The 24,179-nt window shown below is 39.6% G+C and overlaps 2 protein-coding genes across 5 annotated transcripts in view; one reads left to right on the plus strand and one right to left on the minus strand.

Moving 5' to 3' along the window:
- Window positions 1–11: 11 nt before the first annotated feature.
- Window positions 12–18,562, minus strand: jazf1b (JAZF zinc finger 1b). The gene is made up of 6 exons (XM_071470005.1): window positions 18,404–18,562; window positions 13,409–13,663; window positions 5,099–5,171; window positions 4,207–4,403; window positions 3,014–3,183; window positions 12–1,875 (listed from the first exon to the last, which is right to left on the minus strand). Exons 1-6 carry the CDS (start codon window positions 18,471–18,473, stop codon window positions 1,699–1,701), a joined length of 942 nt encoding a protein of 313 aa, XP_071326106.1. The 5' UTR covers window positions 18,474–18,562; the 3' UTR covers window positions 12–1,698.
- The window catches only part of creb5b (cAMP responsive element binding protein 5b), a 44,884-nt gene continuing 34,268 nt past the window's right edge, over window positions 13,564–24,179 (plus strand). The window contains exon 1 of one of the 4 annotated variants that reach the window (XM_071470000.1): window positions 13,564–13,704. Coding sequence is in view for 1 of the 4 variants with exons in the window: in XM_071469996.1 (XP_071326097.1) it covers window positions 15,245–15,304 (60 nt within the window). In the remaining 3 variants the exon portion in view is untranslated. Of the gene's footprint in view, window positions 13,715–15,115; window positions 15,305–19,173; window positions 19,254–24,179 lie in introns of those variants that run through there. The other 3 variants (XM_071469999.1, XM_071469996.1, XM_071469998.1) reach the window with 3 other exon arrangements.

Here is a 24,179-nt window from a genome sequence, read left to right on the forward strand (position 1 = left end):
TAACACAGGAATTTCTAGGCACACAGAGGAACTTTTATTCTAAATGTAACAAAAGTTTACATGAAGCAGCTTTTTGAAGAAATACAGTACATAACCATTCGTTTCTCCAAGCGACCTCTGGTTTTGTCTTTTCATACACATTATACGATTGGGTTTTTTTTTTTTCTAACTCCAGAAACATATGAAAATATAATTTAATGCACTTAACACATGACAATACATTCACTGTACACTATATCAAAGACTTTCCTCCATACTGGCAGTATAATACTGTCACAATAGTTCCTTTACACTAACATCCATGCAGTGAAGATGTTACCTAATGGCTCATTGTTGATAAATCCTGTGGCATCTTATGATCTGCAGGTCATTATTTCAGGGATGACTGACAATATAATTATGGCACAAAGTAGGAGCCACGTGTGTTTCTCTCACAGCTGAACAGCAGGGCTGTGATAATGTTAATGTGCTGAAATACGTAACTAATGCTGGCCCTCTTTCTCCCATCCATGACAAGGACAATCATGTGGTGAACAGCAAACAGTCTGGACTGAGATGTGTGCATTCATCTTAATTTGTCTGGACTGTCAAATGAAGCCATATAAAAGATTTGTACTGGAATGGTTTACAATTCAAGGCAACTACTGTACATACAGAAATCTCAATACTGGAAACACTGGAGGTTTGGTGTACATCTTCCCTTGGAGCAATGTAAAACTTGCACATCTGCTCTGAAGGCCTTTTGCCTCGTTTTGGTAGCTACTGTACAGATGCCAGAAACGAGATATTGGCAAAAAAAAAAAAAAATTTGTTGGCAACTTGTTACACAAAGTGCTTCAATCCCTCACTGTTAGTAAGGACAACTGCTTATGTCTTTTAGGAAAGTGATTAGGAACATTAGGAACAATGAGTTCCCATGATCCCCATTGAACACCATAAATACGATCAGAACAGCTGGGCAGGATTGTGGTGCTAAAATGCTTTCAAACGTCACCTGAGATCATCCTTTGGTGCTCACACAAGTGTTTGCAGTAAAACAGATGCAAAAAAGGGGTGTGTAATACTTGTGATATGAAAGTAAAGTAACGAAATCCAACAGCTGATTATTATCAGCAAATGTGATAGAGAATGAAACATGTACAAAAGTTTTTCAGGTTGGATTTCTCATGTTATATACCGCACATTCTGATTGTTGTCATTTGCCTCTGTCACATTTTTTTGGCTCATGTGAGACAGAGGCAAGGTAATGGTGCCTCCTTTCTCAACAAACACGCTGAAATCTTTCCTCAGCTTCTTCTGACTTCACGCTGCCTTTAAAGCAGGATGACCTCCTGTACATGCAAGGCTACTTGTGACTTGGCGTGACCATTCTCTAGGATACAAGCCCTCATCATCAACAAGCACCATATTATCAAAAAAATAAACTCAGCTTGATAAATGATAGCTTAAATGTGCAAAATACAAAACTGTGACTACATAAAGATTCAATTTTCTGAATTCTGAATAAAAATTAAGGATGAATAATAATACATTTATACCATGCAATCAAAATAGTGTCATAGCAAAGTGGGGTAAGAGAGGGTGAAGGAGGAGGGGGAGGGGTTTGAGATGGAAAGAGAAACAGCCATTGCTGGTGATGATGGTGTTCAGATGGTTGGGAAGTGGTCTGAGGGAGAGTGCTGGTCACTCACTCAGTCTCTACTGCTGCATCTTACGGATGATGTCAGTAGAGATGGGTGGGTGGAAGTTAATGGTGTGGTGGCGGAGACCCTGAGATGTTTTGTAGCTCTTCCCACACCGGCACTTGAAGGGTTTGCGCACCCTTATCTGGGTTCGGTGGCCGTTCTTGGCGTGATACTTGATCCCATTCACATTCTGTAATGAAGCAAGGACAATGAAACTTTGCAGCATCACGTTTGGACATGTATCAACTGGCTGAGCTTGGTGCAACTGCACTGCATGGCCAAAAAGTAGACACTCAGTAGAAATGTAGACACTCAAAAATTACATCCATATGCCACTGATAAATATCTCATTGCACAACCATGAGCATTATCAGCCTCCACATTTCTGGGAAGGATTTTCACAAGACTTTGAGACCTGCAGGGATTTGCTCCCATTTTAGTGAAGTCGGGTACTGATGTTAGGTGGCAAGACTGTGGTCTCAACCTGCGTTTTGATTCTTCCAAAGGTGTTGGATGGGGTTAAGATAAGGGATATGTGGGTGACCTGAAAACTGAATGGTTAGGGCACATACCGCCTGAGCACTCAGTCCCTGGTACAACTCCCGGCTGGCCAGCCCATTTACTGCATGACACTCTCTCACTCTCTCTGAATTCCCTGTTTGTCTCTACTGGTTCTATTAAATAAAGGCATAAAATGGCCCAAAAATAACTTGAAAAAAGATAAGGGTTATGTACAAGTTCCTCAAGACCACACTGAGAAAATCTTTTGCTTATACACCTGGCGTTGTGCACTGTCATGCTGAGACAGAAAGGGCCTTCTCCAAAATGTTGCCAAAGTTGGAAGACTATTGTCTCCAATATCATGATAAATCATGTTTGGAAAAAAAGAGGTCACCAATCCACATAAGTGTGTAGAGAGGAGGAATAACATGCTTTCTTGTTTAAAAACCTATCTAGTTCTGCCCCTAAACAGATTCCTAATGCAGCCTGCTGCCTCAGACTAAGTCATCGCCCATAACCCTGTCATTCACGTCAGCAATGCAATTTTCTCAGGCTGCACATAATTTATTCCAACCGCCACACCAGATGTGAATGGAAAATCCTGTAAAACTCCACATCAGTGAAGTGGACTAGATGTATGTATGTATGTTGTTGAGCTGCTCAGTTAAGAGCCGATTTTCCGTTGTCAACAGCAGGGAACCATTTTGACAAATTGTGAGCAAAATAATCACGCATGTCATACTTTGTACAACACAAATATCTCAGGTCTTCTCTTTGTGCAGAAAAAATATTTCACACTGTTACTCTATGTTTAAGATTTAACCTACCTTGTATCTCTTTTTACAGCCCGGGACAGGGCAGGCAAAAGGCTTTTCATCTCCTCCATTCATGCACATGGAACTGAGGATGGACTCAGAGCTGATGGCGCTCTCTGTAGTCCATGACTCATCACTGTCAGACTCCTCAAAGTCTACCTCCTCTTCATCACACTCGCTACCTGTGGAAGGGTGAGAGACAGAAAGTCAAATAGTAAATGGCTTAGAGCATCGATACCAGACGTGATCACACACACTGGTCTCCAAGAAGCTCTGATGAATGCACTCTTTTTGACTCATCTCTGGCCTTTGAGCCTTCAGGCCGAGAAGCATGGACCTTTCTCAGCATGTTTTGGGGAAGTGTTCCCATAATCTCTTATTCATGTGTTACAGTGCCCAAGTTTTTGTAGAGACTGAAACATGCCAATCGTGGGAAAGAATTCACCCATTTCATTGAGGTCTTGGGGTCAATGACCTGCAATTGTTTTATCAATTAATCAAAGATGTTGTGCCAGAAGACTGCATACTTCACAAACAAGGACTTGAGCACATGGGAAAACATATTATGTAATGTACACTGGAATGAATTAGACAAATTAGTTGGACTGTGAGAGCTGTCTCCGATTCTATGTAGCTTGAATGTGAGCTGTGTTACAAAGATTTTTTCTCAAGCCCAGCATTCATCTGTCAACAATATTTGTAAAATGTTGCCCACAATTTAACAGTAGAATCAGTAGGTGGGATGAAGCAATAATCAAACGTGAAAGATGTTAAACCATTACATCTGGAAATATAATGCATATATTATGATTTGAGAAATGAATGAAGGGATGACATTATGTGCTTTTTTGCCAACATATTGAACGTAATTATAGCCTTTATCTTTACCTACCACAGTGAGTGAGCCACCAAGTTCTTTCCTTTGAGCTGAGAAGGGGAGGAACCTTGTTATTTTTTTATTTTTTCAATTTGATCCCTGAAGCGGACAATCACTCTTTCCGTACCCATCTCCATAAAAGGTCAGAGCACTTTGTAATCTGGCAGAGATTCAGATTGTCTTCAGCAGACCTCCTCCGGGATGGAAGGTCAATCTCCTTACTGCTACAGCACTCTGCTGCCACCCTAGCTGACAATGCTCAGTGTGTACTCCACTGCAATTAAATTCTGGACATCTGCCTAGAGGTGAGTGTGTTCAGGATGGTTACCTGTAGGTGTACTGCTGCGGAAGGAAGAGGAAGGGGTGATGGGTGGGGTGACTGGAGGGGTGAGGTTTCCACTGGTATGGCGAGGTGGTGTGGAAACACTGCTACGAGACAGATTGCCTGACAGAGAAAGAGACAGCTTGGGCTGCACCTTCTTCTTCAGGGCATCATGTTCTCGCCGTGCAGCATCTGTCATGAACCTAGCATTGGATATAAGACTGGTCAGGGTTTGCAAACTTTTTCATGAAAAGAGGGTCATCTCATTCAGTGGCCTGCCCTGATGTTTAGAAAGCTCTGGCATTAAGGGTTTGCTACTGCAGAACACATGCTTGGAAAAAAGTATCATTGGCTCCATTCCCAATGAAAAAAAACTTCCACCAGGGTTTATGATGGATAGTAAAGTCTTTGGTAAATGTGTATCATAAAAATGAAATGTTAACATAGACATTGTTACAGCTAAAGTGGAATTAACAAATTAAGCGATAACCACATCAAGATGTGTTTGTGAAGGCAGGGAGACAGTGGCAGACCTTCTAGTACACTGGTTTGTTGCATAAGGCTTTTAAAAAACCACTATTCAAGCAGCATATCAAAGACGACTGGGATGAACCCAGTGCTATAAAAAAAAAAAACCCAGCCACCGAATACTGGGGCAATTCATCTAAGCAATCCACCAGATGACATCTGAATTTGCTGGGAAACCTCGTAGGAGAGCTACATAGGACACCGTAGTAATATTCACTGATTTAGAGGACTTTTGTAGATAAATCTTTACGGGGCCAAGGACTTATAACACTAATGTCATAATTATGTTAGATTTCAGTAAATTTATAAAGTAGATTTACTAATAATTAGGTTACTGCATAAGTGAAAATTCAGCTGTTGTTTTCTTTACCTGTTGATGTAGCTGAGGGCAACATATGTCGGCTGCTGCTGCTCCTGCTTCTCCAGAAGTCGGGGGTCTGTATCTGAGCAGGCGAGAGAGACAGAGTGGAAGAATTAGTCATAATGTACCACTAAACAACTGCACTGTTATATAGCTTTACAAGAAACATTACATGTTGTCATTTAAGGTGATGGGAATACCAGTGTGTTTGTCTTTATTTTTGCAATTTTATGTTTTTCTTCCAGTATGGGATGGCCAGTTCTACTTGTACTGCAGTCTTTGCTACTCTGATGATGAAACTTAGCAAACAGGCACATGCAATGCTCAACACACAAGGCCTTTTGCATTTAATTAAAATCTTTTTGAACCTCCTGCATCAGATTACCAGTGAATGTTTCTGCATGAATGTCAGGAGTTGTGCTGTCAAACAGCACGCATGCTCCACTGATTACATGAATAAAGGCTCATAAAAACTATTCAGTGAAAGTATTCAAAATGCAGGATATTACATAATGCGCAGTACAATTTGTTTAAACATGATGTCATGCACCACTGTCTAGACTACAGTCACTACTGGGTCAAGTGATGCTGGAGAAGCTCCGCTGATACTTGCTTCTTGACTTATTTCCTTGAGACCTCTGTAGGCTTGTTCACTCTGAACGGAGTCTCATCTATCTAAAGCCTCGTAGTGCCACGCTGTTACTTTTATTTAAAATATACAACGAGGAAGTAACATCTCAAGTGCCCTCTCCTCTGGATCTCCATTGCTCTTTTAGCAAAGGCGCTCTGCAGACACCACATTGCTTATACATGACCACACTTGACACATACTGCGTTTTCCCATGCTGTGCTCCAGACATTCATCTTGCTCAGCGGTGCTAAATGTACAACAATAGCCAATCCCCACACCCTGAGGTGAAGTGGGCCTGACTTCAAACACTCTTCCCACTGCCGTCCATGTGGGAGAAGAGAGATGCCCCATAAAACAACAGTGTCTGCCACTTACCAGCTGAGCCTCCCTGTCTGCCTCTGACAGAGCTGTGAAAGACTACTACCCCCAAGTGGTAAAAACTATTGCTTTGTTTCCATCCACACGCCCTTTTACACACATAAACACTTATGCCTAAAGCTATTTGTGACATTAAAAATGTAAATTATGCTTTTTCATAGCACAATGAATACAGGACAAACTCTGTATATTCATTAAGTAAAGAAACAGCCCAGTCCTAGTTTATTTAATTTGAGAATGACTATTGCACTTATATAAAACATATGGAAGTAGTGTAATTAAGGTTTTCTTGGTTAAAGGGGCAAGCAACACCTTTGTCAGGGTGTAATAAAAATCTGAGTCATACTCTCTTATTACTTCCACAGCTTTGGGCTTTAACTCCTGTTTGTTTGTGTGTTAGGAACATAAAAACCAAAAACAGATTTCCATTAAATTTCATGCTGGACAGAAAGACCATGTACCAAAGAAGAACTGATTAGATTTTGGTTTTGCTTTCAGAGATGTGATTTCACCTTTAAATGTTGATCTTGTATACTTTGACCAGAAATTCCTTGAGTTACATCAGAAAACTTTACTTACCGGTAATTTAAACTGTATTTTAGCTCTTGCATTGAGAAGTCTGCATACCCAATACTTGAGGTACTGAAAAAGGTAGACCTCACACCAAAACTTCTAATGCTCAGTCCCGGTTAAGACATTAAATACAAGTTTGATGTTTGTTGGTGTGTTGCAGAGGTTCATCCTTCCCTCTAGTTTCTATGTTATACAATTTAGTCATTGTGATTGTTAACTTCACTCAAAATAAGTCCTCAACTGTTTCCAGGTCATTTTATTTCTCTTTGGGTGGAGATAAATAAATAATAAATAGCTCCACCCAAAGAGAAATTTGGGTGTCATCTAGAGGCAATAATAATAAATCTATGTCAAGTGGACAATTAAAAAAGCTTGAACTTAATTCTGTCATGAAGAAGGTGAAAGGTGATGTTGACCAGATAAACTCAAACCCAAACCATGTTTAAGTGTAAAGGAGAAAGCACACATTTTAGAGGTCTAACAGAAATCTAAGTCAACAAACCAATGTCAGCCTCACTTATGGTGTCAAAAGACACAAGGCATCATCCACTCAGTGGTTAAGACCAAGCCACTTGGTTGACGATAAAATAGTGGCAGAGTTTTATGGTATTGGCAGGTAGAACAGCTCCAACCTCAGCGCCTAAGACTCAGGAGGTTTCTCTCAAGACCTCAGTCGTAAGCAAGTGTTTCATTAACAGTGGATTTATCCCCAGTGAGAAGGACAGCACACCTCTCTCCACTCTCAAGCAAAAGTCATGGAAATACCGAGTAGGAAAGACACACTCATAATGGCACTATTCCCCTGCCAGAAGGCAGTGCAGAGACTATTCTGAGCTCTGTGTGTTGGTATGTGTGTGCGTGAGTGCACCAGAAATCCCTCCTAAGATCCCTAATGAGCCTCAAGGAGTGGAATGGCGGCCTGCTCACAGACTGCTCAAACAGCAGTGGATCAGTCTGTTCCCACACACTGTAAATCACACACACCTCAGGTGGGGACTGGGGAGAAGGAGGCCTGCAGGGGCCAGTTCCCTGCAACCTCTGCTATTCCTCTGGGGCCACCAGCAGTCAAGGTACAGGACCAAGGCGCCTAAAGTAGAGATGGGAACCCCTCTAATCAAACTACGCAGGTGGTCCACCTTGGTGGCCAACTATTAGAGGCCTTCTGAGAAACCAAAAAGGCTTTTTATTCACCATCTCCAATTCTAGTGGCAAACAATCAGTTCCTATAAGCCCCAGGTATTGTTGGCATAGATGCTGAAAAGACGGTAATGGGATAAGGCATAGAAAGATAAACAAGCAGAGCAGAAAGATCCTTCATAATCTTACAAGGTTTCCATTCTCAGAAAATTCAATTTTCTGTAAATTGCAGCTCATAGCAAGCAGAGTTCTCTCTTGGCAAAGTAGAGGGGAAAATCTGGATAAAATGTAAAAAAGCTGCTGCTTCTTTTTGTTGTAGATCAGGAAAAAAATCACTTCAAGTAATTAAAAACATTTAGTGAAACCACACCCATTCTTAGAAATGTATCCAGTCTCCATCAAGAGTTTTTCACTCAATTTTTGAAATGTGTTTCTTAACCTTAATTTGTGTTAAGCAATGAAGCTGCTGAGATATGACGTACTGACTGAGCTTACAGTTAGTGTCTATGTGTGAAGCATGTGAATGTGAGCATATACTGAATAAGTTAGTGGTTGCAGTGTGTCAGCGCAGAAAACATGATGCAATAACATGTTCTCATTAGGCTCCCAATGACGGCCTTGAGCAGGAAACCAAGGGACGATCATACAACAAACCTTCCTAAAGAAACAGGGGAAGTGACGCCTGCTGCCCCCTTATAACGCCCTCCACGACCCTTTCTCTCTGTCTCACACACACACACACACACACAAACACACATACACACACACACACACAGAGCTCCCTCTCTCATTTCCACCAGCGTCTGGCTCAGCCATCCAGCCTCATGGCCAAATGCACTGTGGGGTAGAGCAGAGTGCTGAGCATTATGGTGACATGTTTATGGTGGCTCTGAGCAGCAGGGGACATTACCAGGAGTGGTGGCACAGGTAATTCATTACGATGTGACCTCTAAGGAGGAAATGAAACGGAGTCAAGCTCCATGTGTAAGCTGCCTTTGCAGGTTACTGAAAAAACATGGGGCGGTTAAAATGATCTATTATAAATACATTGAGCACGGACACATTTTAAGATATACACGTGCACTAATTCATACACACATCCACAAAGAAACATTTGTACAAATGCAGAGATAAACACAAGTGGGCACATGCAAAAATACACACATTCATTGATGCACTGCATATACATTAGGGGTGTGACTAACAATTATATTCATTTTTGACTAATCTGCCAATTAAACATTTAATACATAAAATATCCAAAAATTGTGAGTTTTGCAGATCCTTAGATGACTTTAAATTGCTTGTTTTGTCTGAACAGTGGTCAAAAAGGCAAAAAGATCCTCATGTAAAACAGAGAAAAGCTATAAAGCATGACAATGGAGGAGCTAGAATGAATGTTTGGCATTTTTGCATATAAAATGACTTAAACAATTTACTGATTATTAAAATAGTTTCTGATTTATCATTCAATTTCAGCTAAATATGCATTTTTAACATAAATGCCAGCGTTATCAGACTGATATCCAGTATTTACCATCTTTGGATCTATGTTTTTGCAACACCAACTTTGCTTAAATCCATACTGTAAAAAATTGGTGGAACATCAGGCGTTGGGACCACACTTATTTACAAAGCTCAGAGAATTTCTAGGATACATTTTACTTTTAAACGAAGTCAAATGAATTTGCAAAAAACAATTTATGAAAAACAATATGAAAAACCTTAGGTTCAGTTTAGCTTTTATGGACTAATTTATGCAGCTGTAGTAAAGGAGAATTTCTCCAGGACATGGGATAATAGCATAAACTCTGAATAAACTTATAAGAGAAGTAACATAATTCAGTAAAAATATCGCATTTATTCTGCATCAAACTCTACACCCATGTAGTTTAAAGTCAACATAGCTGCAGAAAATGTCTTATTTAGTACAGCAGCTCCTCGTGTTGCAGTCGTCGCACAGGAACAGGAGCACTGGTGTCAGGGAATGGGGAAATGTAATTAGGTCCACCAGGTGTACAGATCAGGAAACTAGTTACTGCTTCCCAAATTTATTACTTCCACACAGATTTTGGGGGTGCAGACTAAAATCTTCTAAATGAGCCTCCTGTGAGGATTGGCAACAAACAGAGCCATTGTTACCAAGCCTGGACACTTCAGGCCATCAGGGTTCCAGGCCACAGCGGTACACATGTACTCACAGGTCTGAATAACGTGGTCGCTATTTGCTTCTGGTCTACAGTGGCCTGGTCACTTGGTGACAAAGTAAACATTTCAGTAACTCAGTGTGTGCAGTTTTTTCTTGCCACACAAGAACACCAGGCCATTGAGGAGATCTTACAGGTTTAACAACATGATTTAGACTAAGTGTTAAAACTTTCCTAAGGTCATGCTGGGGTCTTCTTTGGCCTATTTTCTTCTGTTCTCTTAAAGTTCGCTGAATTTGTTCTCAAAGGTCTAAGTGAACCACCCATCACCCATATTATCAACTTCAGTCTGTAGTCACAATAGTGGAGGACAACAATAGCGGATGTGAGTTTTTAATATTAAATCATGTTGACTGAAAAATATTAAAATTTTATTTTAAATTCATTTTTTGAAAGATCCCATCCAAACTCTCAGGAAAAGTAGAACTCTTCCAACACCTTGTTGTCTCTGTAAATAGGTATTTTAAATCAAAAATCTTATCATAGATCTTGGTACAATTTACATCCCTATAAGTTACTGTTATACCTTTCTGATTTAAGATATGAAAAATCCCAGTGACAGATTACAATATACTTGTATATGAGAAGTATCCTTTACATTACCAGTTACTGGTCTCAATAACTGACTAATTCTCTTTTTCAAGGTGTTTTCATTAATTAACACAAGGTCCATTGGCTGGTAAATGTATGATACAATACACTGTGTATATATATCAAGAAAGTGAGTTTTGGTTTGTAACTTCCATTATTATCTCTGATTGTACAGGCTAGCTCCCTCAACCCACAGCAGAGCAGCGCCACCCTTTGTTCAGAGACCCAACCAGCAGCCCAACTGGGGAAAAACAGGGACAAGAATGTGTGCTTGTTTTCCAGGCGCCTAATTATAAAGGAGAATGTGCTTTAAGCAGCAGGCCACCAGATGAGGAGGAAGACAGGCCAAATCAAGCACTCTCTCTGTAATTATGCTTCACAGGCACTTGGCACAACGCGCAAGATTTCGCACTCCTCAGAGTGGGCACAGGCCAGTGGACAAAGGAGGGGGGCCGCAAAGTTTTTCCACCCTGGGCCAACTAATTGCCTCATTATTCCCCAATAAGTCATTTGGAAGCATTTTTTTCTAAAGCCAACACCTCGGACACATGTACAGCACACAATCAGAGGGCAGAGGATATTAAAGCCAGTCAAGCAACAAACAAGAACAACTGAGACAGCTGGGCCTTGTCAGCTTCAATAATAAGAGTCTGAAATATTAGATTGGGAAACAGATGTAGGACCTAAAAGACTGTCAAACTGTGAGGTGGGGTACTTAATTTTAGACCAGAATTAGTTCAAAGACATAAATGCTTTAGGACTTAGCAAAAATGTAATGTGCATAATATATTATGTAATGTTTACGATTAAATTAAATCAATTGTAGTTTTGACTGAATTTATTAAATACACAGATATAGTAATATAGTATGGAGGACCAAAATAGGCAATAAATCAGTAAATAAATACAGTGATACACAAGTTTCTATAAATACACCAATTTGCCGTTGATTATTTGTGTATTTAATAATAAAGTGAACAGTAGCTATAAATACATATATTAATAAACAGACAACTTGGAAATTAGATTAAAAGCCAATGGATGACGTTCTGATATAAACTCAATTACATTTTTTTAAAATACCACAGCGTAAATAATAAAAAATAACTTCTCACTTCTACACAGGTGAATTAGCACATGGATTTGTTCACACGTTGTCTTTTCTTCACACTTGGAATTACTCAAACAGAAGTCTTAAATTCTGCCAGTGAGAAAAATGAACTCCATCCTTAATTACTTGGAATCTCAACTTTCAGGTAGTTCTTGTTATTGTCTCGCCCCACATGAACTATAGGTGGTGCTGTTGATTGTGGGGGACATGCAGTCAGGGAGGCAGCATCTTGTGAGCTGCTAGTATTGAGTGAGCACTGATGGCAGTGTTTAGCATGCAACAAGCTGGTGTAGGTTACTGTAGCCCAACGCTCATGTGGGTGGGAATTGTTTGAATACAATAAAAAAATATATATAATAAAATTTTATTACTTTTTTGACCATGTCACACTTGTTATAGTCCTTGTCATAAAGTACGGTCAGAGTACAAACAGACATCACCACAGTGAGCAACACAGTCTCTGATGAACTGCTCCAAAAGTGTACACCATAATTTATTCCAGCCAATAACAACAGTTTTTTCAATGTCTATCATTTTCAAATCTACATCCAAATCATCAAGACTATGCAATGGTTTATACCCAGTTGTTTCCATGAAGTTATAAAATAAAAGCACTGGTAATATTTGTGGATTAACATTGTTCATCATCTATGAACAACACTGATGATGTTCACAAGGATGATTTGTTTAGTCAAATTAACATAAACATACCATCTTAACAAGCTACTATTTTCACAAACCAGTACGGTACCTTATATTATAGCCCACCTTTAGGCTATATGCTGACAGACACCAAATATGCTTAATAGTAATATGAGGTCTATGGATATTTATTCATATATGTCTATAGTAAGGCAATTACATGTCTAACTTTGATTATGTGGTCAATTTAAAATTTGTGTTTTATGGAAACCCATTTCTGCCTCTTGAAAAAATAAAAACTAAATAATCACCAAGTTTTTTTATTTTACCCACTCACCCCTCCATGTCATTTACTCATCATAACGACATAGCATGTCATAAATATGAACATATCATATAGTAAATTACGAGATATTATGTAATTTTAAGAAAGTTTTTCATACTTATGATATAAACAAATATCAGACCAATAATAAGACCTATTTTAAAATGTGAAATCAGAAATCAAATGATTAAGACTTGCAACAAAACACTGCCGCAAAGACAGGCGATCGAGGTATGAAACGAAACAGCCTACCGTGGATCAAATCGGTACCGACGGCGTTAGCCCGTGCTCGACCCAGGAGGATCTGTATGCAGGGGCCCGGGCTGAGGAAGCCACTTCATCACTGATCACCGCGCGGTCGCCGGCTCGTGCGAGACGCCTCCAGCACGGCTCCGCGCGCGGGGCCTCGCGCTGCAGCCCCGCCGCCGCGCGAGCCGGTGGAGCGGTGGTTTTTTTGTTTTTTTTTTTTTGTTACCTGCTCGTGTTTCGGCGCCGCTCCGCCGGGGCTGGAGCTGCAGACCCGGCGATACAAAGTCGGTACGGAAACGCAGGCGGCGAACAGGAACTGTAATAACTACGGAGAGACATCAACAGCCGCCACACCTAGCAACGGGGTTGTCAGGACGCAGGAAGTAACATGCTAGCTCGCTAACTTAGCCGCTTCTGCTAATCACAAACCCCGGCCATTGCAGGGCGGCGACGCTCGTTACTTGTCGGCTCTTACCGATGTGGTTATCCTCGATGTGCACGATGAGCTCGGCCAGAGAGTCGAAATGAAGTCCGCAGCCCCCGAACCTGCAAGCGTTGGAAAAGAAAGAAGCAGCGGCGATGCCTGTCATGGTCGCTGCTGCATTGGAAATGAGGGCAGGCAGCAGCGGCGGCGGCGGCGGCGGCGAGCAGGCAGCGAGCAGCGGGGGAACAGCAGGCGGACAGCGGTGCGAACAGCTGGAGCGGCAGGGGCGGTGCGGTGACTTCTGAGCTGCGTCAAACCAGCAGGAGAGAGAGACAACCAAACCGGAAGTAATGCTTAGTAAGGTTTGGCTTTCATCAGAAAAGCATTTAAACAGTTTGTAAAGTCATTGCATATGAACAGACACAGATTTACTCTAATAATTGTGGAATTTTAGATGTGTATATTAATGTATCTTAAAGCTGCTATTGCAGTTGTCTCAACTGACTTCTCCGTTTATTAATCCCCAAATCATTGTGACACATAAATTTAAGTCCAAAAAATAATAAAAATATTATAGCCTTCATGAATACCGGTTACAAGACAACAAATTGTTGTGTTAAAAATTGTTTTGTAAAGGCTATTGTGGCCACCAGCCTAAAATCCCGATGTATAACGATATCGGACAGAGGGACTCACCTGTGCACAACTTGCAAAGATGTAACCATATGCCAGTAAGTCCCTTTGCCTTATATAACTTTAGCATGACTGACAGGGAGATATCACAATAATTATAAAATTTCACCCTTTACTAAATATCCTTTAGCAGACACTCTGAGATTTTTTATTGAATCACTTTGATGGATAAATTATAGAATGTTGTTTATATTATAACAACGTACAGGTTTAAAAAAAAAAAAAAAAAATTAAGTGACTGCATTGTCTTTCTTGGCATAATCTTCAACTAAAATAGTGTATTTTTATAATAATACAATAATAACAGAAACTATAAGTGTGTTATATTATGAGCCATAGTAATAATAAATTACATAAAACTTTCAGCAAGGGCACAGTTTTACTACGATTACTAAGTCATGTTAACTGAATGAGTTGTATGTATATATATATATATATATATATATATATATATATATATATATATATATATATATATATATATGTTTTATTTGTAAAAACCTTGGGGGAAGTTGAGTTTTTTGTGATTTTGTCTAACTTGACAAATGTAGTGTGCCTGTACAGTTGGCAGGATGGGGGAAAAGAAGGGCTATCATTAACTAATTCCTCTGACTTTCCCTGTTTAATTTGCCTCCCATGTCTTACCTTTTGGTGTGCTTTAACAAACTTGCGTATTTGTGTTCATATAAATCCTATCTAAATCTGGATTGGTGTCCACTTATGTCCACATCAAAATGATCTAATGATCATTTAATCAACACATATATATTTATACATATATATCAATAATATTTGTGATATGTTTTAGTGATGTGGATCCCTCACTGGATCAAAAGCATCTTGTGGCCACAGTGTGGCAGTGTTGGTCAGTAGATATAAATTTAAGTCATGTTCTTTGTGTTCAGCAATTTAAGGGTCTGGTATAACTATCCCAAACTTTACCAAGACTGTTGTGGGATTGATACATAATCATCCATCATCAAGATCAAGTCATCCATCATGTAATGGCAGGTAATTTTAGTCATCCCATTGTTTGGAATACAGACAGTCACATGAACGCATTGATGCATTAGATGTTCTCAGTCATAGCAAGTGGACAATTTTCTGCAAGTTCAGTGATGTGTAGATGAATACATTTTCAATTTTCAGGTTGACAGAAAGTTTTTTCTGACTTTTTTCACCTGTTTTTAGTGGATGACAAGGAGTGGTGCCATTATTTGCAAGAGAAAAACTGATGTCTGCACAAATGTTCATGTAAGAATACACATCACCTTATCTTGTGTGCATCTATGGAAATATAGAATCTGGTTTTAAAGGTGCAGTTCTGCTGCAAATTGTCCAAAAATCTAATTTTGTTTGAAAATACAAAATTACAGTAATGTGACTTATTAACTTTTCTCCAGTTGCTTTCTTTTTTGCATTTATTGGCACAGCAGTAACTTTGAGTTTATGCCTGGTGATGGTGTAATGGGTCATCACTGGGCCCAGCCCGTTTCCAGAAGCAGTGCAGTGATGGTAAAACTATTTTTCCAGTTATGCTCGAAAACACAGTGGGATATTACTTAGAAAGCATTACATCTCATACAACTGCTTGTATGAAGAAGCTGATGGCGTTCATTTAAAATACTGGTTTTAGCCAACCCTCAGTTATTTATTGATGGTTGTGCTTGATGAGCATAGCTGCAACTAATCATTACTGTTCAATTTGTTATAGCCCATAAACGTAGATGAGGTAATAGATATATTTGTGATTTTCTGCAGTAGAGATTTACTGAATATGTTAAACCTCAATGTGGTAACATGCAGGGAAAGTCACTTTTCACAGCTGTGATCATGTGACCAAACCCTTTTGCCCTCTGTGAACCATCCAACAAGTTTGAGCTAACTAACATAATTTGCTTGTTGTTAGAGTTACATGCACTCCAACAAACTTCAGTAAGGAGAGGCACCTGACCGCTCTGGACTTGTACTTATTCCAATTTATTGAATCAAAATATCCTGAAAGGTTTTGTAAGCCCAGGCAATATCTAAACAAGAAATAACAATTACAATGACGCTAGTAATGTTAGGTTCTACAAATGTGCTCAATAATCTAGTTTGAGCACATACAGAAGCCTGATTCAGATGTCAAAGGAGTGATGTACTTACCCACAAATGCTGAGCACAAGTTATCATACTACATCCCACACAGTTATAAATCTAAAGAGCCATCACACAGGCAGCACCATTCACCAGCCACCTAATGTAAATGTTACAGAGTTGAGTGTTTGGGTGCGGGAATGTCACTGGGGTTATCTACTGGGAACCTCCCAGCACATATGTTTTGCTGAATTAGGCCCCTCAGTTCCATCATATCGCACACCAGTGATGGCCAGTGTCCTAGGACCAAGTCTCCCCTGTCTCCACCAGTGATGTTTGGACCTTGATTTTCAGAAAGCTTTGGAGACACTGGAATTTATGAATTGAAGGGATTACTATGATAAACACCATATCAGCTTCCATGCTATTGAAATTTTGAAAGATGAAGATGAGATGCTTTTGTAAACTGAAAATTTTTTGTTGGAAATCTGGAGGAAGTGAAAATAGAAAAACTAAATGTTTTCACTACTTTAAAAAAAAATTCTGAATAAAATGGGAAATTTTAAGATATACTTGAAGTTTGCAAGGGGCAAGGAGATGAATCTTAAACACTCCATGCACCGTTTGCCAGAGAGCTACAGATAATAGACACAGTTCTAGCATTTAATCTAAATACTCCTTTGCTCTGTGTCTACCATAGCTGGATGCAACTTTACACTTTGGATAAGTAAAGATAGCTTTTAGAGGAGATGATATCAGACAACTGAATGTACAATCAGGTTAAACTGCCACCTTACTTGCATTGCTGAGGTGTTATACTGTGAAATGCCATGCAGTGATACTGAGAGTCTAACATTGCCATCCCTGCAGACACAATAAACTGTTCGTAAGGTATGGAGAGCAGGAAATATGTTTTACAGTAACACTTCTCCATCTTTGATTGTTGTACAAAGTAACATATTTCTGAAAGTGTTTTATATTATGTTTAGAAAACTTGGATGACGCTTTTGTCATTAGCCTCCATTGCCTTTTGCACCTGCTGCAACAAAGCACCCACAGAGGTGCTAATGCTCCCAAGGTGATCTTACTCAAAAGCATTGCACAAAGCCATAATAATAAAAGGTTTAGTATAATATAGATCAAATCTGCTTTAGTGGGGGTCACTGACCCAAACTGTATCGGCTCTTTCCAACCTTAATAGTCTGCTCCTCTGGGAGCATAATGTTTGGATTGGTTGGGAAATATATTGGCAATAAAGAGACAAAAGGATGTCATAAACGTTGATTAAAGCTCCGGTTAAAAGACAGAGGCGGAGAAGCTCTGAGTTATGAGGGCTTTTCAGACTGCGTTATTGTTTCAGTGACAGAGCTCTTAGTGTGTCTACTGGAGTGGTCGCAGGCGAGTGGTAAACATTTCTTAATGTGTGAGGAGTCATTAATCCCTGGAGCTGAGGATGGCTTCACTATGAGTGTCTGTGGCCCAAGAAATCACAGCCAGTTGGCACCAGCAGGTCACCCAGAGCTCCAACATAAATGCTTTGCACTTCAAAGCTGTTTAAATCTCTTCTAATATGCGGTAGCTAAGGCACTCATTTCAGATATAGCAGTGTGGAACAACTATGTCTTTTGTATGTTCAGTCCATTTGCAAGTGAAGCTGTTGATGATGTATATAAGGTCTACCAGGTTATGACCAATTTGTGAAAGATAATTGTAATTACATATATGAAAAGAGTAGAAATACATGTGATATCAGCTGTTCAGACTTCGACAGTGAAGTCTAAAATTGATACATAGCTCTGATTCTTAGAAATATAAAAACTGTCAACAAGGTTGGGCTACCAACTGGTAGAAACAGAAAACTGCTTCAAACAACAGAATATAAAGGGCCCCAAAAGCTCCGGGCTTACTGATTTGTGCTACTCAAAACGGTTAATTCAATTATACTTGGTGTCTGGTATATTTTCTAATCTTGAGTCCTTTCCTGAAAGGGTCCTTGTGTCAAAATCTAGCTGTAAGACCTTCATCATTTTATCTTACAGATTGCAAATTTCATAATTAATTTGGGTTTGATCAAATCAACACACATCAAAGTTGACATTTATACAGAGGTTAGGAGGAATAGGAGCTCAGCATCTTATTTTTCCACGACTGTCACTGCATGACAGGCAGCCACCTGCCACCTGTGGACACAGGTTCATATCATCATGGCTTAATACTGCATAAAACTCCCTAACACCATGAGCAACTTGGAGTGCAACTGAAAGGCTTACTTACCTCCGTCCAGCAAATTTTGTCTACTTTTGTCTCTGTAGCTTATTAACAACAACAGGCCTTTTTCAGACATTTTAATATAGAACAGTAAGAAAAGCACAGGTGTAAGTAATAAAATGAATGATGGCTGAATTCCATTTAGCTGCTACAGTTTCAGGGTCTTGATGTTGTGCATGGCTTGTTGTTGCACTGCCTTGGACACTTTAATAGAGCAGAGCCATGATTAATGTAATCAGTAACAGCTGTGCTTTTCCTAGTGTGACAAATCAAAATGTCTGCTGTAAAAAAAAAAGAAAAAAAAAAAAGACTATTTCAAATGTACGTTTTCTGTTTGGGTCAAGTCGGGCCCTTTATTTGTTGTTAGACAAAAATATAAGAAAACTGTGACTTCATTATTAGTAGCAGTCAAACTGACCATTGCAGTTTCCCCACTATTGCTACGGTATGTGAAGTCCTGAGTGTTAAGTGATGTAGTGTGTGATTGAATCCTCTCACCTCACACTCAGCTCACCGATGTCACTCTACTTTTGTGACAGCTCCCGAGGAAGAGACGCGCAGAGCGCTTATATTTGCATGTCTAATGAGTCGGTATCAGAGAAGCAGCTTCGCGCCACACCCACTCCGGGGTCCGGCACTGTCCGTCCACGCCTGCCTCTCTCTGGGTGTGCATGCACAAGCTCCGCCCTGCTTGCGCCGCCTCCGAGCGGACCGCAATGATATAGAAGTTCAGGAATCCCACGTGACGTCACCCAGGGGTGACGTTATGCTTCTCTAAATAGATCGTATTGTAATCTTTTCTCAGTCCAACGTGGTTTCTTCTCAGAGGCTGCTTCACATTTTCTACACTTGTTTGGTAAGTTGGGGGAAAAAAAAAGCTTAGACCATCATGCAGGGCACCGTGCATGCGCCTCTGCAGGTTTGTTGACTTTGATGAAGAAAAAGCGCTCCTTGTTACTTTTCTCCTCCTTTTTTCGTGCAACAGCTTGTTTTGTTGTTCCCTTCAGCAGTCCTGGTCAAGTGATTTTTTTTTTTTCCTTGTTCTCTTCTAATTTGTGGCTGCAACTAAAAGGGATAAAGTATCATGTTAGTTTTGATATAGTGAGCGCATTGTCATTTCTCCTCGGTGTCCGGGCTTTGGCCAATCTGTTGACTGTTGTTGAAGTTGAACGCGGAGTCAAGTGCCGCCGCCGCCGCCGCCGCCGCCGCCGCTGCTGCCGCTCGGTCTGTCAGGTCGCAGCCGAGACAAGTCTGCAGGAATTCATCTCAAGTCCGGGTGAAAACCACACAGAGGGTTACTGCACAGGATGGGATTTTATTGCACTTCGCACCAGTTTGGCATATCATCCCGGTTTTGTATTAGCTGTAAAGCATACAAGCTGGATTCCTGCATCATTGTCATGCCTGTCCCATCTCGGGATACGCAGAGCCGGCGTTTGTCCCGGACTCTGTGCTGGCTGCGGTTCACCAGTGATCGTCTGGAAAATGATAGCTCGGTGGTTTTTGCTGTCATGCCAGTTAATGATAAGGAGAGTGATGCTCCTGTTCTCACGAAATTTATGTTCCCTTTTCTCTTGAACAGCACTGGTACTAACATTACGTCATTCTGCAGGCCAGTCGATATTTGATTAACCGCTGAGATGTTGAGGGTTACTTTCAGGAAGGTTGTGCTGACGAGGCGCGCTTTGTAGCTGTACGGCTCGAAGAGAAAGATGTTTTAATCATTTGATTACTCTCCGCTGTCATTATGTTTATGTGACAACACCATCAATAACCACTTGCTCTTCGTGCGCGCTGCTTTAAATTACCGTGTGTAGACTTACGGTTTTATTGTGTCCCTTTAATTGGTTGCGTTAATAACACCTAGTAAGGTATTTAACTTTGATGATGATATTAGTAATTTGGATAATTTAACACATACTGAAATATACTTTCATTTTTTTAAATAAGCATCTTATTATACTTCAGTAGAATAAAGTAAAATCTTACGAAAACAACAGTTGAATGCTTTTTTACATTTTGCACTCTTTTGTTGCAAGAAATTTTACAATAAAAACAATTTCAATTATATTTTGGGACTAGAATAACTTCAAAAGTTTTAATTTCTCATAGAAATAATTAACCAATAATAATATAATAAAGTTTTCATTTGTGTCAAAGTTTAACTTTTAGTAATATTCTACTGAAGTGAATTAGTCAACAGGTTAAGGAAACATAAATAATGCCCAACATCAAAATAGGAATAATTACATGAATAAGTACAAAATAGCAAAGACTCTAAAGTCAGTGACTCTACACTGACTCTAACGTGTGATATTTAGTAACCTTGACACAGATGTAATTCTTCCCATATTTTGCACAATGTTAAGCTTGATTTGCAGTCCAGCAGCTCATTACTGCAATGAAATGTGACCTACAGTGAGTTTATTTGTTGATGGTTGTTGCATGTGCACAAGGTGAAACTTTCCTCTGGGAATGATTGTACTGATGTAGAAGGGGGTCAAATGACAAAAATCATAACACCAATCAGACAGTCCAATCAACAGTTTGGGTACAGATGTCTCATTTCACCTTAAAACATTTTTATTGTTTTGATTTGTACATTGTCCTGGGACTTTTTTCTCTTTTCCAACGATGGTATGAAACTTTTTGTGTGTAACAATAATGTCAGTGGTGTAAGTCCCTCCTAGGGGGTACTTTTGTGTTTGTTATGAGTTTACATGTGGTGGAAGAGACCAGTAATCGATAGTTATTGAGGTTTACATCACAGCAGTCTTTTTGTCACGCATTCAGTTCAAGAGCAGAAGTTCAGGGCAGACATTGTCTACGAGGGCCATGTTCCCTGCCTCAGGGATCGCCATGATCCTGCCTTGAACTTGTGCTGTCAAAGGCCCAGGCTATGGGGAGCTGGAGATTAGAATTTCTTTGCATGTTTGTGCTTGCTTTAACCCAATATGCCTTTGCACCCCAATCCCTCTTTCCCTCACCATATTGTTTAAATTCTAATATGCGTTGTACCTGGAGAATTCCTCCCCAGCTCCTCTTGAAATTGAACGCCAGACCCTAATCCTTCCCCTCACTCACATCCGGATATAGTTAATATAAAGTGCAACCAAATTTCCTTTGCTAAACTAAAACATCTATTTCAAATGAGAGCCAAGTGCCCCTTCCAAGGAAAGGACGTTGAGTACTGATAATTTGAAGTGTGAAAACTATTGGACAATTCACAGAGGCATTCACAGAATAATGGTTAAAAAGTTTTATGTATCATGTGGTTTGAATTTCCTGGTAAATATGATGAAATGATTCAGTCCCGTTTTAGAAACAGGAACGGGAAGGTAAATGTTGAATTTTTGCATCTGTGTGAAAAATCTTTTTCTCGCACTTTTTCATCAATGCTTTCTAGTGGTATCAGTTTTTCAGATCTGTTGTAAAGTTTCAGATTTAAATGAAGTAATTCGTAGTTGCACACAGGTGTCCAGGAAGAAAGCCTGAAAACAAATGTGGCAGCAATTATTGTAGAAACAGTTGAAAGTTCAGTGTAACAGCATTTGAGATAAAAATGTGGCCTAAAATGTTGATTCAAGACATCAATAATTGGCAGGATATCTATTGGCTTTTTGAAGCACATACTTGCCATCATCGTGGGTCGAGTTTGGGTTGAAGATTAGGATCAGCAGTGTTAGTCAAGTTTGTTGTGTCAAAAGAGACCAGGTGAGTGTTTGGGGCCCAGTTGAAGAGACAGAGTGAACTGGTGACAGAAAGAGAGAGCAGGACTCATTGCTCTCTGACAGAGAGACCCTGTCCAGACCCTGTTCTGCAGGCTCGGTCATGAAGTACAGCTTGTTAGGAAAACAGCACTGCTTAGCATAACACAACATTTGACTGTTTTGACTGTGCTTGGGGAAATAGTCTGTACCCATGAAAAAGACACACATGTACATAGTGTATGAAGGTATTCATGCTCGACATGTGACATGTGGCACTGAGTTGAGTTTCAGATGCGTTGCAGTTCTGGTGAATTGATGAATTAATAGGTAAAGGGGTAATAAGATTTGTCCTATTTGTGCGTAATTAATGAGACATCAGTGCTGTAAATGCTCTAGATGTTCCAGTCATCACCAAGAGTAGACATGATGAACAAACCAAACATCTAATACTGATGATTACATGTTTTTGTCTCTCAACAGAGAGTGACAGTCTGGCAGTGCTACAACAGAAAAAAATGTTGCCTTTTTCACTGTACACTTTTTCATTGAACTTCACTTTTATGGTGTCATAACAGAACAGAGAGGCTGTTTTTCTGTGCACCTTCCTTGCACTATTCAAATAGATTGTGATTTTTGATTCACTTAGTGAAGTACAGAATGAGTGTCCTTAGCACTATTTCATTCACATGCTTTTCAGGCCTTTGGTTCAAAACTCACCAGGGCCAACTAGCAGCCTCCTGTATGGAGTTTGAATGTTCATTTCTGGTTTGCATTTCCCGTAGCAAAAGACCACCCTGATCACAGCACTGGCTCAAAGCTGAAGATGGTCCCTGTGCCATTCTGTATTCTGTGCTCCAAGGAGGGGATTTATAAGACAACCTTAAAATTTGCCATATTCACTAAACAACTGCTAAACAAAACATCTGTCAGAAGGTGCTGAGCATCTGTAGTACTGGCATGTGGTGACTGCTCAGCGGTTGTTTGTCAGTCAGTTTTTAGGATAGTTTACACCGAATCGCACTGGACAATGATTAGATGTCCAAATAAGAGACACTCAGCGGAACAAAAGCAGTCATCAGTATGATGTTAGATCTAAGGCCAAGGGCTTAAGTCCAAAGAATACTCAAATAACAGTTTTTTCTATAGTGTGCTTTGCTGAGTAGGCTATAAACATAAGCTAAACAGCATTTGATGTTGTCTTAACACAAGCATCCTAACAAAAACTGCTAAAGTAAAAAGCAGAATTCAATTAGTAAAATAACAATTTTAAACAGAAAATCACTGTTTAAAGAATAAATAAGCTATGAAGCTGACCAAGCTTTCAGTGCAAGATTTTGGTACTTGATAGCTTTAATACTCTTTAATACAGACTCAATGGAGTCTGTATTCAGAATATACTGTGTCGATACCAGCTACACACGCTGCCGAGGAAGGATATCAAGTTTGCAAAATCCCAAATGAAGACTCCAATTGACTTTCTCTTATAAATATGGTTTTAATATATTTCTCCCACTTTCTGCACAAAGGGCTAGAGATACTATTGTTTTACTTACTCTAGGCAGGAACAGTTATTTATAACAGTTTTAAAACTTTATGGTTAAAATATTTAAATGTGAGTGAGACATCATTTTGCATCAAATGTAAGAACTGATTAGAGTGCACATCAGAGCCTTTAAATGGCTGTTAAAATGCACTTGTTATTTCTGTTGTTTTTGATTTTGTTTGATGACATAGTCTCATAAATATAGGAAAGCTGTTTTTGATATATTTTTTAAATGAATGCAGAATGTGTTTTTATGTGTGTTTCACTTTTATGTGTCGAACGCAGGTATGAGGCATTTCTCTCTTCTGGGAAAGTTTGTCCTCTCTTTCACTTTGAATTAATAAAGCTTCTAAAACAATAACTGAAACCACATTTAACATGATGCCTGGCTATGGCATTAGTGTACTGAGCAATTACTCCTAAGGCACACATTTGGCAGTAGTTCCAGGTAAACAAATATATTGTTCTCTTATTTGTAAGCTTTGAAACTAACTCATCTTTTTTAAAACTGGTATTTTTAGAACAAAAA

Source organism: Trachinotus anak, unplaced genomic scaffold, assembly GCF_046630095.1.
Source record: "Trachinotus anak isolate AG129_WGS33_773 ecotype Australia unplaced genomic scaffold, CSIRO_AGI_Tana_v1 ptg000032l, whole genome shotgun sequence".
Classification (NCBI taxonomy): domain Eukaryota; kingdom Metazoa; phylum Chordata; class Actinopteri; order Carangiformes; family Carangidae; genus Trachinotus; species Trachinotus anak.